The 13636-nt window shown below is 41.8% G+C and overlaps 1 protein-coding gene across 3 annotated transcripts in view; it reads left to right on the top strand.

Moving 5' to 3' along the window:
* Nucleotides 1–9945, top strand: part of LOC115775896 (protein mono-ADP-ribosyltransferase PARP14-like) — a 29917-nt gene extending 19972 nt beyond the window's left edge. For 2 of the 3 annotated variants that reach the window (XM_030723406.1, XM_030723405.1), the window contains exons 15-23: nucleotides 224–286; nucleotides 1534–1716; nucleotides 3068–3271; nucleotides 3427–3551; nucleotides 4757–4992; nucleotides 5114–5388; nucleotides 5688–5833; nucleotides 6690–6864; nucleotides 8612–9945. In XM_030723406.1, coding sequence (XP_030579266.1) covers nucleotides 224–286; nucleotides 1534–1716; nucleotides 3068–3271; nucleotides 3427–3551; nucleotides 4757–4992; nucleotides 5114–5388; nucleotides 5688–5833; nucleotides 6690–6864; nucleotides 8612–8895 — 1691 coding nt within the window. In that variant the 3' untranslated portion in view covers nucleotides 8896–9945. The remainder of the gene's footprint in view (nucleotides 1–223; nucleotides 287–1533; nucleotides 1717–3067; nucleotides 3272–3426; nucleotides 3552–4756; nucleotides 4993–5113; nucleotides 5389–5687; nucleotides 5834–6689; nucleotides 6865–8611) is intronic. The other variant, XR_004019404.1, reaches the window with a different exon arrangement.
* The last annotated feature ends 3691 nt before the right edge of the window (nucleotides 9946–13636 follow it).

Below are 13636 nucleotides of genomic sequence, written 5' to 3'. Positions count from 1 at the left end.
TGTTTCTGAGAAACACTTTTCATTCCCAATGATGTGACTAGTGCTACTTACAGCCTTTTGTTGCCCCATGAATAAAACATGGCTTGAGATTTTATGAGATTTGCATTGATTGCATTCTGTTTTTAATTACACTTTTAATTTTGTGAAAAAACAAAACAAAACATGTTGTGAAACACAACATAATATGTGCCTCAACTGTCCTGTTGCTGTTCTTGTTTCTCAGGAGTGTCCAAAGCAATCTTAGACGGTGCTGGAATGACAGTCGAGCAGGAGTGTGCACAGACGGGTGGGTACATGGAATAACAGACTTTTTGCTTCTTTATTAGAATCACTATGCTCCACATTCATACAGCTGAGCACTATTATAACTGAAAATGTGTTAAAAGTGTATTTCCCCACAACCCTGAAATGGATCACCAGTGGATAATGGTTTATTTCCTAGACATTTGAATGTCTGCACGTTTTCTCCTGAATTTGAAAGATGGTGTGAGGTCTGAGTCACTGTGGAAATTCCTTAATCCTGCATTCTTTCTAATGGCCAGGAAGAGGCAGATTAATACACAATAAATAATTCCAGAACACTCTGTGCTCATAAACATTTTCCAGATGAGTTTATGGTCTTAGTATCATACCAGAAATCTTGGTATTATCTTTGATTTTAATTTGATTTTCTCTCAGATTTTCTATATTGTTTATTCTTGTTTTTGTGCTGAGTGTTCTAAATCCCTTTGTTGTTTGTAACACCGTAAATTTCCCACAATGTGGGACAGATAAAAGATTATCTTATCTTCATTATATATTTTTACTTTATTTTTTTTAATCTATTCTCTCTCTCTCTCTCTCTCACTTTATACACACACACACACACACACACACACGTCACATCACTTAGTAGCTCACTTCAAATCTTCATGAACATACCATAATGGATATTATGTAAGTTATTTCCCCACAGAGAGTAAACGTGCACACTCTCCTTCATTCACTGCATTCAGGTTTAAGAAGCTAAAATGGGAAAAACAAATTTATTTAACCTCAAGTCTAAAGAAGAGACTCAACTAACCAATGGGTGACATAATCATAACTAAATCCATCTTTTGTATACAGACTTTGTATTACAATATTATTATTATTATTATTAAGTACAAATTGATAAGAATCAGGTCATATTATTCATCTTTTAACACCTTATCTGTAAGAAAAAGGATTTTAAAGTCACACAAAGGACAAATCACAGTGTCGGGGCTTCTTGGCGGTCCAGGACCTCTGGGCAGATGGCTGAAGATCTCCTGAGAACCTTTCATAAATTAATATTTACTACTTTTAATGAGGAGATGAGAGTACTGAGAGTACTAAATCTTCCTCAGCCAGAGTATGGAGTTATGTGAAAAATTAAGTTATAACATTAATGGTCGGCAGGGAATTAACTAAAATTAGAATAATTCTACAAATATGTAAATTTGGGATTGTAAATGAAACGTTCTTCTCCTAACAGACTTTGTGTTATAAGCCTCATGTATTTCCTGTCTGCAGTGCGTTCCATGCGTCAGCCTCAAGCACTGATCCTGACATCAGCCGGGCAGCTGCCCAGCAGAAACATCATCCACATCGTCGGCCAGAACGACCCTACAAACATTAAAGACATGGTTTACTCAGTGCTGAAGGTCTGTGAGGAGAACAAGTTCACCTCTGTCGCCTTCCCTGCACTGGGAACAGGTCTGTACAGACTGCATGTTCATTTCACCGATTCACTGTGCAGCAGGGTACACAGGTCTTTACTCCACAGGGAATCCCGACAAACCTAAAGTTTGAACAGAGTTTGTGTCACAAACGTCTTTAATACAAAGCTGAAACATACTAACTAACCAGCTCCTGTCTACAGAGTCTACGTGTTGTCAGATTACACTGATGTGTGATCAGAGCAGATAACTGAAGCTTGGATTCAATTCCAGCTAGTGGTCATCATCTGTACTGCCTCCTCCACGCTCCCTCACCTAAATCATGATTTTATGATGATTTTACCAGCAGTGCTAACAACTCTGGAGTGGGCTGTGTCCTGCTGTGTGTTAGATGTGACAATGACCATCTGTGGAAAATATCCCAACCAGCTTCTCCTGAAAGTGTCTGAGATTCATGTGTGAGCCACACAGTGCTCTCACCTGCAGTTCATAGCTTGAAACTCAGTGTGTCTCAAAAAAGACAATAAGCAAATTAATCAATGAAAGGTTACGGTCATAAACACTTCAAATCTGACACGTTTAAGAAACGTGTAATGAGACTGAAACCATTTTTCCTGTGTGGTACCAGGATAGTGTATCCTCAGCTCCATTTGTCTCTCACCTTCATGTAACAGGACTTTACAACTGAGTCTGTTTACTAATTATGGTGAAAGCAGCTCAGCTGAAGATGCCCAATGGTTGTATAATTATTCCCCAAATATCATCTCTGATGGAACACAGCACGTCCTCAGTGTCAGTGGACAGGAAATATGTCACACATGTAGGCACTTTATTGTGTTTGTTTTGTCCAACTCTTTCATGTTGGAGCTGTAATGAATGTTGCAGTCCTGCAGTAACACCAGCCAGATGTGAGATTGTTACTTTGGTGATTTTCACAGACTGAACTTTCAGATCAAAAATCTGGAGCCAAAATGATGAACTTTGTCTTTGTAGATTCAGCTTTTTAAAATACTCAAAAAAGATCCTGTGGAGGAAAGCAGAGCTTGTTGCAATGCAGTTTATGCTTTTTTAAAACTGACTAAAGTCAAATAAACAAAGAAGTAGAACATGGAAGTAACCCCGGGGTTTCAAGCCTTAAGGACACACACGAGCTGCAGACAAAGAGATGCAACGACAGGGAGACAGAGAACCTGAAAGGTAGAGAGACAGAGAGGAAAAGGAAAACAGGCAGAGAGAGAGGGAGCTCTCCTGGGCCCTCACACCAAGGCTGTGGGAATTAGGGGTGCTGTCATCATCATCATGTGCTCATATCTGAGTAGAAAAGCGCTATATAAGAACTAGTCCATTCACCATTTACCATCATGACTTGGCAATTGTCTGCCTATTAGGTCAGGGAGGGGCCAGCCCATCAGCTGTGGCTGACGCCATGGTCGACGCAGTGGTGGAGTTTGTGAGGAAGAAACAGCCGAGGTTCGTTCAGAGTGTCAAGATCCTGATCTTCCAGACGGCCATGATGAAGGAGTTCCACACGAGCATGAAGAAGAGGCAGGGAGAGGGGGTGGAGGAGAAGAGTGTCTTTGACAAATTCAAAGGTATTGACATCGCCTGAAGTCAGGACTCTAACAAGTAGAACTGTGCATAAACTTGTTTATTTATTCCAGATAATTTTGCAGTTACTCCTCAGCAGATTAGACATGTGGCCCTGCATTCGGACACGTTTATGGTGTTTGTTTTAATGTTCTTTCAGAAAAATTTCATCAAGTTGCTTCAGTTTTGGGATTCAGGTCAGATCAGTCCAGCGCTGTTGACCTAGTGCTGGAGAGGGAGGAGTTTGAACCCACAGTGTTTCAGCTGTGTGCTGACGACAGAAAGGTACGCATACATTTATTCACTTAATTCATTTGTTTTTTTTTCAGCAGTACCATATTTTTCGGACCATAAGGCGCACTGCGTTATAAGGCGCAATATCAGTGAACGGGTCTATTTTCATACATAATGCGCACCGGGTTATAAGGCGCACGATAAAACATATGTAGAACAAAACAAAAGAGTCACTTAAGTCGAACTTTATTCAACTCATTCACAATAACTCAGAATATTGTTCAGTTGTAACAAATACAGAAAAATACACTCACATTTTAAATCATTCATCTTCCACAAATCCATCAAATTCCTCATCTTCAGTGTCTGAGTTGAACAGTTGGGCGATTTCAGCATCAAGCATGCCGGGTTCCCTCTCGTCATTATCCGAGTCTGTCTCATTGTTACTGTTTTGTTTTGGTTGCAGCACACAGCAACCATTTAATCGTTGATAAAAGGGCAACTTTTGTTGGCAATCTGTCGCCATGTTCTTCAACATCTTAATAGACGCTATAATATATTCTTTATTCATGAGGGTAAGAACAAGTCATTTCTTCATTTTATATATAAGCCCTTCTATATATAATCCTGTATATTTACTGATATAAGCAAAGAAAAAACATAAAAAAAAAAAGAAATCCCTTTTTGACTCAACTGTATGTGAACATACAGCACTCGTACTGCGTCCCTTCATATTCTGTGGCATCGCCCGGACCTCTCTTTGGCACCGAGGGGGACAGCACACACACACCCTGACCTCGAGTCGTCCTTTAGCGACTTCTAGCGACAGCTGACATGTCGATATTTGTTAAGTGTCCCATAACAAAGTCGCACTAAAACATTTTGACAGATTTTTCAGCACAGTGTGCCACATAAAATTGGTTCAAGGTCAGTAAGCAAAACAAGAATTCATACATAAGGTGCACCGGATTATAAGGCGCACTGCCGATTTTTGAGAAAATTTAAGGATTTTAAGTGCGCCTTATGGTCCGAAAAAATATGGTACTTTAATTTTGTACTCTCATGCACCAAAACCAAAAGGTGTGCTCAATGACAAACCTGGAAACCTGTCAAAGACCCTGTTTAGACTAACTGGGAAGATTAATACACCATAAATAGTTCCAGAACACAGAATATATTTGTTGTCCTTCTGTGAGTTTTTCCAAATGTGTCACTGCTTGTAACAAAGATTTACAACCATTCCTTCAACACTGCAGGCTTTGAGTCAGACCAAGCAGAGGATTAATGAGCTGATTCTGGCTGAGCAGGCACAGAAAACCATCTCTGACCCGTACATTAACCAGCTGTCACAGGCTGACATAGAGGAGCTGAACGCTCTGCAGAGGAAGCTGACGGTCAGCATCCGTCTGGACAAAGGAGCAGAAGACCAGGACCCCGAGATCCACCTGGAGGGTCTGACCAGAGAAGTCTTCACTGCAGAGTCTGCAGTTAGGTCCGCAAATTACTGACACACACCAAAAATTGACAAATATAAGTGTTTTGTATTTGTTTTGACTTTTTTTGTTGTTGTTGCTGTTGTTTTTTTTTTTGCTTTTTTATTTGATGACCATCAGGGACATCATCCGGAAGGTGGAAAGGACGGAGAACTTGAAGAGACAGGCTTTGTTCGTGAGTGGGCTGGTAGAATGGCAGTTTCAGGACCGTGATGGGTCAATGGTGACCTTTGATATCTTCACCAACCTCAAACTCGAGGAGGCTCTGGAGAAAAAACAAAAGGTGAAGATCAAAATCAACAATGAAATGCACACCGCTGATCCACAGTTTAAAAAAGCAGTTTCAGCAAACAGGGGCAAGAAGAATGTGGAGCTCTTTCGGAAAGAACTGAAAGGTGAGTCATTCAAGTGCACTTAGTGCTCTTTTAACCTGTTGCATTTTCCAAAGTAAAACCTCTATGAAAGGCTGAGTGGTGACTTTTGATTGGCTGTATTTGCTTAAAATGTTATAATGTGTAAGAAAAGGAAGCTGAAAAAAAAGCTGTCACTTATAAAAACCCTGAGAACAAGTAATCTCAGTCCTACACTAACAGATTTTACATTTCCCACTGAAACTCCAGCCACAGCCTGGTGCACATGTCCTCTGTTAGTGTAGAATATTATTTAAACTGAACTCTTCCAATGATTGTTACAGATGACAATGCTCTGCCTCTGCCTTCGTTTTGGGAGGACATGAAGGGCGACCTTGTGAAGCTGTTTGCTCTGACTCCAGGATCTAAGGAATACAACGACGTGAAGGGTGAACTGACAAATGCTGGACTTCATGTTAACATCATCAGTGTATGTTCACTCATAAATACACAGAGCAGACTGTATAATTTGGACAGTTAAAAATAACTATTTAGTAAATTAGCTTAGTTACAGGTGCATCACACAGACACAGATACCTGCTAATTAATGTCTGTGCAGGTTTGCAGTCATCCAGGCTGTGGTGTGCTAACAGGCTGGAGTCAAAGCTCTTTTGTTCACAGCTTAAGATGCTTTTTGAGAAACAGGTGAGACATCGCCAAGTATGCCAAAAAAAAAAAATCCAGCAGCCTTCGACTCAACCTGCTAATTACTGTTAAACATCCAAATAAAATCCCAGAATTTCACTCAGCAAAACTGGAGCTCCGCCTTCTTGGATGGTCTGTTAGTCAAATGAAGCTCACAGCAGATAATGGCACTAAAATGTTCCAAAAGGCTCCAACAGCACAAACACATGAGGTGAAGCCTAGCAGACAGCAGCTGCCTGTCAGACAGAGGCCAAACCCCAAAATCCAAACTTTAGGCCTTAAATAATTCAAACATGTGAGTTATATATAAAAATTCTCCCTGCCCCCGTACAGTTATGTATGAAGGGGAAATTAGTGATAGAGATCAAAGCAGTTGCTGTATCAGGCTGTAAGTGTGTTTATTTCTGCTGTAAAGTTTAACATGGGAGTCTATGACAGACTCACTGCTGCAGCAAGCTTCAGCCATGCTCTTGATTTCAAGGTTCATGTATGTACAAAGAGGCAATCTTTAGATTGAGGTGGTGGTGTCTGCCAGTAGGAGGAGGAAGTGTTTTCATGAAAAAATGAAGGTCATCAGAGAAAGGAAACAGCTAAGAAGGGAAGAACTATGAGAATGAACTGTGTTTGGATTGTGTTGACAGATCGAAAGGGTCCAAAACCCAACACTGTGGCAGAACTACCAGATCCTGAAGAAACAAATGGAGGCGAAGAATAAACATACCAACAATGAAAAGCTTCTTTATCATGGCACCAAGGCCACGTCCATCGATCTCATCAACAACAAAGGCTTCAATCGGAGCTACGCAGGATCGAATGGTAACTAAACCCTCACACGCAGCACATTCATGACTCATAAAGAATCTTTATCATGTCGATATATTTGCATCTTTTGCCTTCATTCACACTGGGCAGAGGACAGATAAGGTTTTGCCTCAAAACAAAATATTTATTAAAAAGTAGGTAAATTACTATATTTACATTTATAGTTTGTCCCAATAGCCAGTTTCCATAGCCGGGGATCGGTCCGCCAGGGCCTCCGCCCTCGGCCACCGCCCGACACACAGCTTAGTGTAAAAGCAAAGCTCTCGATTTACTGGAATAATATCTGGAATAAGATCGCGAATACAAGCGGCAGAAATTAGTTTCCTTCGAAGGGTGGCTGGCCTCTCCCTTAGAGATAAGGTGAGGAGTGCGGCCATCCGGGAGGGGCTCAGAGTAGAGCTGCTGCTCCTCCACATCGAAAGGAGCCATTTGAGGTGGCTCAGGCATCTGATTAGGATGCCTCCTGGCCGCCTCTTGGGTGAGGTGTTCCGGGCATGTCCCACCGGGAGGAGGCCCCGTGGTAGACCCAGGACACGCAGGAGGGATTATATCTCTCGGCTGGCCTGGGAACGCCTTGGGGTCCCTCCGGATGAGCTGGAGGAGGTGGCTGGGGAGAGGGAAGACTGGGCTTCTTTGCTTAGGCTCCTGCCCCCGTGACCCGGCCCCGGATAAGCGGGAGAGAATGGATGGATGGATGGACACTTAAAATTTTAAAAAGGGCACCTCACCTTTGCCTGTGAAATGAAATTACTAAAAGCTACCATAGGATCCAGATAAAAATAAATAAAATGCTCTTTTAAAAGAAAAGTGTCCAGGCAGATTTAGATGGTTTTGCATCTGAACTCTTCGTGTTTCTGTATTCATTAAAGAAAAAAAAAAAAACAGCTTCTCTAAAGTAGATTGTGCATACAATAATTATTTTATTGTACTTTACGAGAGCATCTGTCCCTCACACTGTCTGCCAAGAAAAATTCAGGCCCTTGGACGAATGTAGTTGGTGACCCCTGGACTAGACTAATTCCCACTGCCTTAAGAACGTTATTTATGTGACATTACAGTAAACCTGACCTCATAGGTTAATGTGTCAAATACTACAACAGAATATTGGTACTATTAGCTTCACAATCAAAAGTCCATATCCAATATTTGCTAAATTAGGTGTTGTTACTGTGAATATAAAATTATATTGTACTTTTTTAAGGTGTTGGTAAGTGGTTGCTAGGCAACAGAATGACATCATAATATCTATTACTGAGCAGAAGCTTCAGGGGTCTGAGTCTGTGCCTGTGTGCCAGCTGTGGCTGCTGGAGCCCTGATTGTGTAGGAGGAGTTTGTGAACAAACTGAGTTCACAGTCTGCTCTCTTATAACATCAACAGATTTGTGTGATGATAAATTAGAGACTGATGATGCTAAGAGAAAAACACAAGATTGGTAATCTATATTATTATTACCAACAACCTGTGTCAGATATTTTCTACTGTCTTGTCTTTATGTTGGTTGGTCCACTGTGGTGCAGACAGATATTCCTCAGCATTTATTATATTAATTTCCACAACATCCTGTAACTGAGATTTTCCAAACTCGTTCAGTCAGATTCTTCTAAATATTTACTGCTCCTCCACTTACTGCTACAAAGTGTTTAACTGTCTGAGAGAGACCAGAGCAGTGGAGCAGCATGAGTGTCACACAGCTTTTCTCCGCTATTCTTGGCTAAAACTTGTATTTATTCATTCTTTCAGTAGGTGCAGCAATCGGCAAAGGTTCTTACTTCGCTGTGAACCCGAACTATTCAGCACAGGGCTACGCCCAGCCCGATCATAATCGACACAAGCGTATGTACCAGGCCAAGGTTCTAGTTGGAGACTACACCCAAGGACAAGGTGGCATGATCACCCCTCCTGCCAAATCTGGGACTGCTTCAGACCTGTATGACAGTGTCACAGATAACACTGCTAACCCATCCATGTTTGTTGTCTTCAATGATATCCAGGCGTACCCAGAATATCTTATCACATTTACATGAACTGTCATGCTCCCACTGTGCAACACTTGTGAGTGAAAATACTGTTTTAAATCATGTGTGTTCTGACTTGAATTCGTTCATTAAAAGCAGCTGCAAGTTCTATCAAATATTTAACATCTTTGGCTGGTTTCTCTTGCTGTCACATTGTATTTTAAATCTAATCAAATGTATTTTAAAGGAATATTAAAACTACAACAAATTCCAATGATTCTCTTGTTGGTTATTTTGCACTTAAAAGTCTGCAGCTATGTGCTCCACAGTGTACCCCCCAAGGAAGCAAACTGCATACTTGTTGTCTTGCTGGTAATCACTGTCTGTGTATGCCTATACAGATGCTGCAGTTCTTTTGTTTGGACCATAAAATAGGTTCGCAGCACAAAAAATAAAGTTTGCACAAGGGGAGCATGTTCTACCGCGTTTGTGCCCTTTGGCTTCTTTTTTCAGTCTGCACTGTCCGCACTCATACATAAAGGATAAGCTTGCAAAGTGCAGCGGAAACGCAGGCCCATTCTTAAGCGGGTTGCCCGGTTATTGGAACCAGCACCAGCATTTGCATGGGCATCAGTGGAAGCGTGGTAATAGCGTGTTGGGCCAACTAAAGGAATCTTGGATTGTCTGCAGCTTCGAGGTAAGATTGGTGACCAGTACACAGATTTTCTGGAGTGGATCGATATTTTCTCCTTGTCTGCACTTCTTGTTCTTGAAGTGCAGGTTTTTTTTTTGGTTTTTTTTTATGAAGTCCCATCTGTTTAGTGCCATGGTTTGTTTACATGGGACACTTAATTGGCTTTGTTCCAAAACAATTGCATATTTTGGAGCAAAACCTGCAATTGTATGGAATTGTTCTGTACCCTTAAACTGCACTAGTTCTTTGGTAGTGAGATTAAGGGGCTTGTTGGTGTCACAATGAATGACATAAATTTGACTGTACAACTACTTCCAGAAGGATTATACTTCCTGTCCAGGCTTTTGTTGACTTTTCACTTGTCTTTTCCCACCACATCCCACAACTTATGCTTCAGCACAATGCCATTTGATGCTTTGACACTTTGACAAAGGTACTGATGGAGTCTAAAAAATAAAATCACTTCAGCTCTGAATAATGAATAAACTTTAACCACCAATAAAGACCAAAGTTTTTTGTACTTTTATCACAACTTTACTGGCTTTGAATGCAGGCCTAATGCAGAGTGTGAAATGCTCAGACAAAAATGAAATGTGAAGGCTTTATATTGGAACTGTACAAAATTGCTGAAATGGAAAAAAAGCAAACTGATGCTTTTGAAATTATATGCATCGGAAAACAGACAAAGGATCTATCGTCACAATCTGAGAACATAGCAGCAACTGCTGCTAAAGTCATGCATTCAGCAGTCACTTTATTAGGTACATCTGTTCAACTGCTTGTTAAAGTAAACATTTAATCAGCCAATTCAAAGCATTTAGTCTACAAGACAGCCTGCTGAAGTTCGAACTGAGCATCAGGAAGAAAGGTGAGTGAAAGTGGCACTGTTCTCAATCTGAGTGTTTCGGGAACAGCTGACTTATTGGGATTTTCCCAAACGTAAATCTCTAGGTTTACAGAGAATGGTCCAACAGTAAAAATACCAAGTGAGCAGCAGTTCTCTGGATGAAAAGACAGAGAGACTAAATTAACTCAGGAAACAAGAAAGTCTAACAGGCGAAACAGCAACCAGCAAACTCTTCTTTAGATAGGAACTGTGGCTGTTCCAGCCAGGAATTCACTGGGGGGGCCCAGAGTCAACTGGCTCAAAGTTTTCTGGGGATGGCCAAGGCAGAGCTACAGTCTCTCGGGGTGCCAGCTCAGGAACACAGTTAGTTTTGGGGAGGCCAGCTCAAAATCGCTATATACAGCTAGAGTAGGCACAGGTACATCAGCAGTTTCTGAGTGAGCTGACTCAAGTTTGTTAGCAGTCTGATTTCTCAGGTAGACTAATACAGAATTCAGTCTCTCAATGAGCTGGTCGAGTGGAGAAAATAATTTCGGAGCCAGTTGGCTCAGCAATACAATAAACAGTCTGAGAATGAGCCGGCTGTGGAAAAAAGTTCAGTCTGTTTGTGGGCCGCCTCATGAACTAAAAACAGATTTTAACTGCTGACTCAGAATTTAAAAAATTGGCCAGCTGGGAAGCAGAACAATCAGGTAATTCATTGCCAGCTTTGAGAAGCAAAAGACTCTTTTTCATCTTTATTAGACAGAAACAGAACACACAGTTTCAGCAATGACAGATTCAGCATGCACGAAGGGCGGGATGTAGACAACAGACAGATTGGGGCTGCAGCTGCAATGACACTGCACTGGTCCATCGAGAGATGAGCGTAAAAGTGAAGCTGTCAATCCACGTCCCTACCCTGACCTATGGTTCTGAGCTTTGGGTACTGACCAATAGAACAAGACCACAATTATTCCTCCTTACTAACAAAATCATCATTTAAAGACTACACTTTGTATTTCCTCGGGCGATCTTTGTCTAATATTAAAATTTGTTTGATGACCTGAAACATGCAAGTGTGACAAAAAAGAAAAGAAAAAAGAAATCAGGAGAGATGGCAGTTACTTTACAAAACAAATCTGAGCATGCTACATCTTTAAAATGAAGGTCATAGAATCACACCCCACTGCAGCTAAATCTCATTTTCATCTCAGGTTTCAGTTTTTACCTCAACCTGAATTACATATCACTTATGTAACATTAACATTTCCTTCTTCCTGATGCTAAATTATGACCTGTTGATCATAATTGCGGTACTTATGAGCCCGAGGCAGCCACCTGGACTTCTGCACAAAACCATGAATAATGACTTTTTATAATATTTTGGATGCCAGTGCCCTTTAAAGAATAGAAAGCTGAGACCTTCAGAAGCAGTAAACCATGATGAAAACATGTCACTATACATAAAACTGTATTACAATATCAAACTATTACACCCACACCATAGTATAAAGCAGTACCCACAAAGCAGGGCCCACTCATCAAAGCATGGCTTCACATTGTTCACAACACCATAGGGCAGGTTGTTTCTCTGTTCTGCCAACTCACACCAACCTGATGCTGATATCAAATCTCCAAATCATTCATTAATGTTCATGTCAGTGTTTTTTGTATTTTCCTGAAGATGATGGAAGAAATGTGACCTGCAGTGAAGATTCTGGAACCAGGCTGTTGTGATAGCACTCAGTAACTGTGTGATATAAAAAGATAACTGTCACGGTGTATGGACAAGGAACAAAACATGTTTCTACCTGATCCTCCATCAAAGGAGGAAAAGACCCAAAAGCAGGATGCTGGAGTAGGCAGATGTAAATGAACTAAAAATAAGCCTTTATTATGGCAGCAGGATATAGAGGACAAAAAATGAAACAAAAAGAAACCTAAACTGGGGAAGAAAGCTAAGGGGCACTGGAGAGCACGGAAACAACACAGCCACTATGACAACAAGACTCTGACAACTGACGAAGGGAAAATTGACAGTTCAGGATGTCTGCCAGGGAAGCCACTCATGAAGCAGCACAGTTCAGGGGGTCATCCAGGTCACGGGGTGAGACGTGGGGAAAGAGACCAGAGATGGGGGCAAGGTAACTCGGGGGGCTGACCGGATGGCCAGTGACAGAGACGGAGGAGCCCAAGGGGATGGTCGGGAACTGGCGGCAGAGGCGGTCTGGGACCTGGTTGCAATCCCAGCGGCGGAGACAGATGAATTCTGGTGGCTGGCCACGTGGCCAATGGCGGAGACTCTCCAGAGCCTTGGCTGGTAGCTACTGGCAGTGGCGGTCCTAGCCTGTTGGCGCCCTGGGCGAGCATCCCCGCCAGCCCCCCCCCCCCCCCCCCCCCCCCCCCCCCCCCCCCCCCCCCCCCCCCCCCCCCCCCCCCCCCCCCCCCCCCCCCCCCCAATAGCGATCGCCTCAGCAGTGCCTACTGCACTACTCCACTTGGGGGGTAATGAGCGCCCTCTGCCTGCTGTGTGGTGAATTCTGCCATGGTCTGACAGACAGTTTTTAACAGAAGCCCCCCCCATCACAGGCACACTCAGAATTTCTTTTAAATTTTTATTTGAAAAAACATGGAAGAAACTGAAATATTACACAGCTTCTGCTTACCTTTATCTTTTGCTTCTTTCTTTTCTTCTTCTTTTCTCTTTTCCTAAACTGCGCGCCTGATGGCTTTGACCTTTTCCTTTCCATCTGCCGTAATTCGTACTGAAGCGGAATAGGTTATCACCGCCACCCATCCCCAGGGTTGTCAGATCTGATTGACAGTAGCCAGCCCAAAGCAACAAAACCTCCATTGAAAGTCATGTTAATAGCACCAGGTGTGATATATATTTAAATATACACAGCTTTGGGTAAGTTGTTAAAATTTTGGCTGCTTTTCACCATATTTGGTAGGTTCTTAGGAAGTTTTTAATTGTAAAATTATATATCTATATGATTTTATAATTATATAGATATATCTATATAATTTTCCAGCCCAATGTGTTCACAAGCTGCCCAATCTGGCAATCTGACAACACTGCGCCATCCACCAACATTTGTCTGAACCGTCTAGATTCCTATTTGTGTTATTTTTTTCACCTGGATTCAGGTTCACACAAATACTGTGAATTAATGACCATATTTCCAGTATTATAAATGAAATGTGCTTTGTGTTCTATCAGTTGTGTGCATCTAATTTTATTAGATGCACAGATTCATTCTATACGGAATCCAAGGGACATGGGG

This window comes from Archocentrus centrarchus, unplaced genomic scaffold (genome assembly GCF_007364275.1).
Source record: "Archocentrus centrarchus isolate MPI-CPG fArcCen1 unplaced genomic scaffold, fArcCen1 scaffold_26_ctg1, whole genome shotgun sequence".
In the NCBI taxonomy this organism is placed as follows: Eukaryota; Metazoa; Chordata; class Actinopteri; order Cichliformes; family Cichlidae; genus Archocentrus; species Archocentrus centrarchus.
The sequence above is the reverse complement of the archived record's forward strand: the minus strand, read 5'-3'. Positions and strand labels throughout refer to the sequence as shown.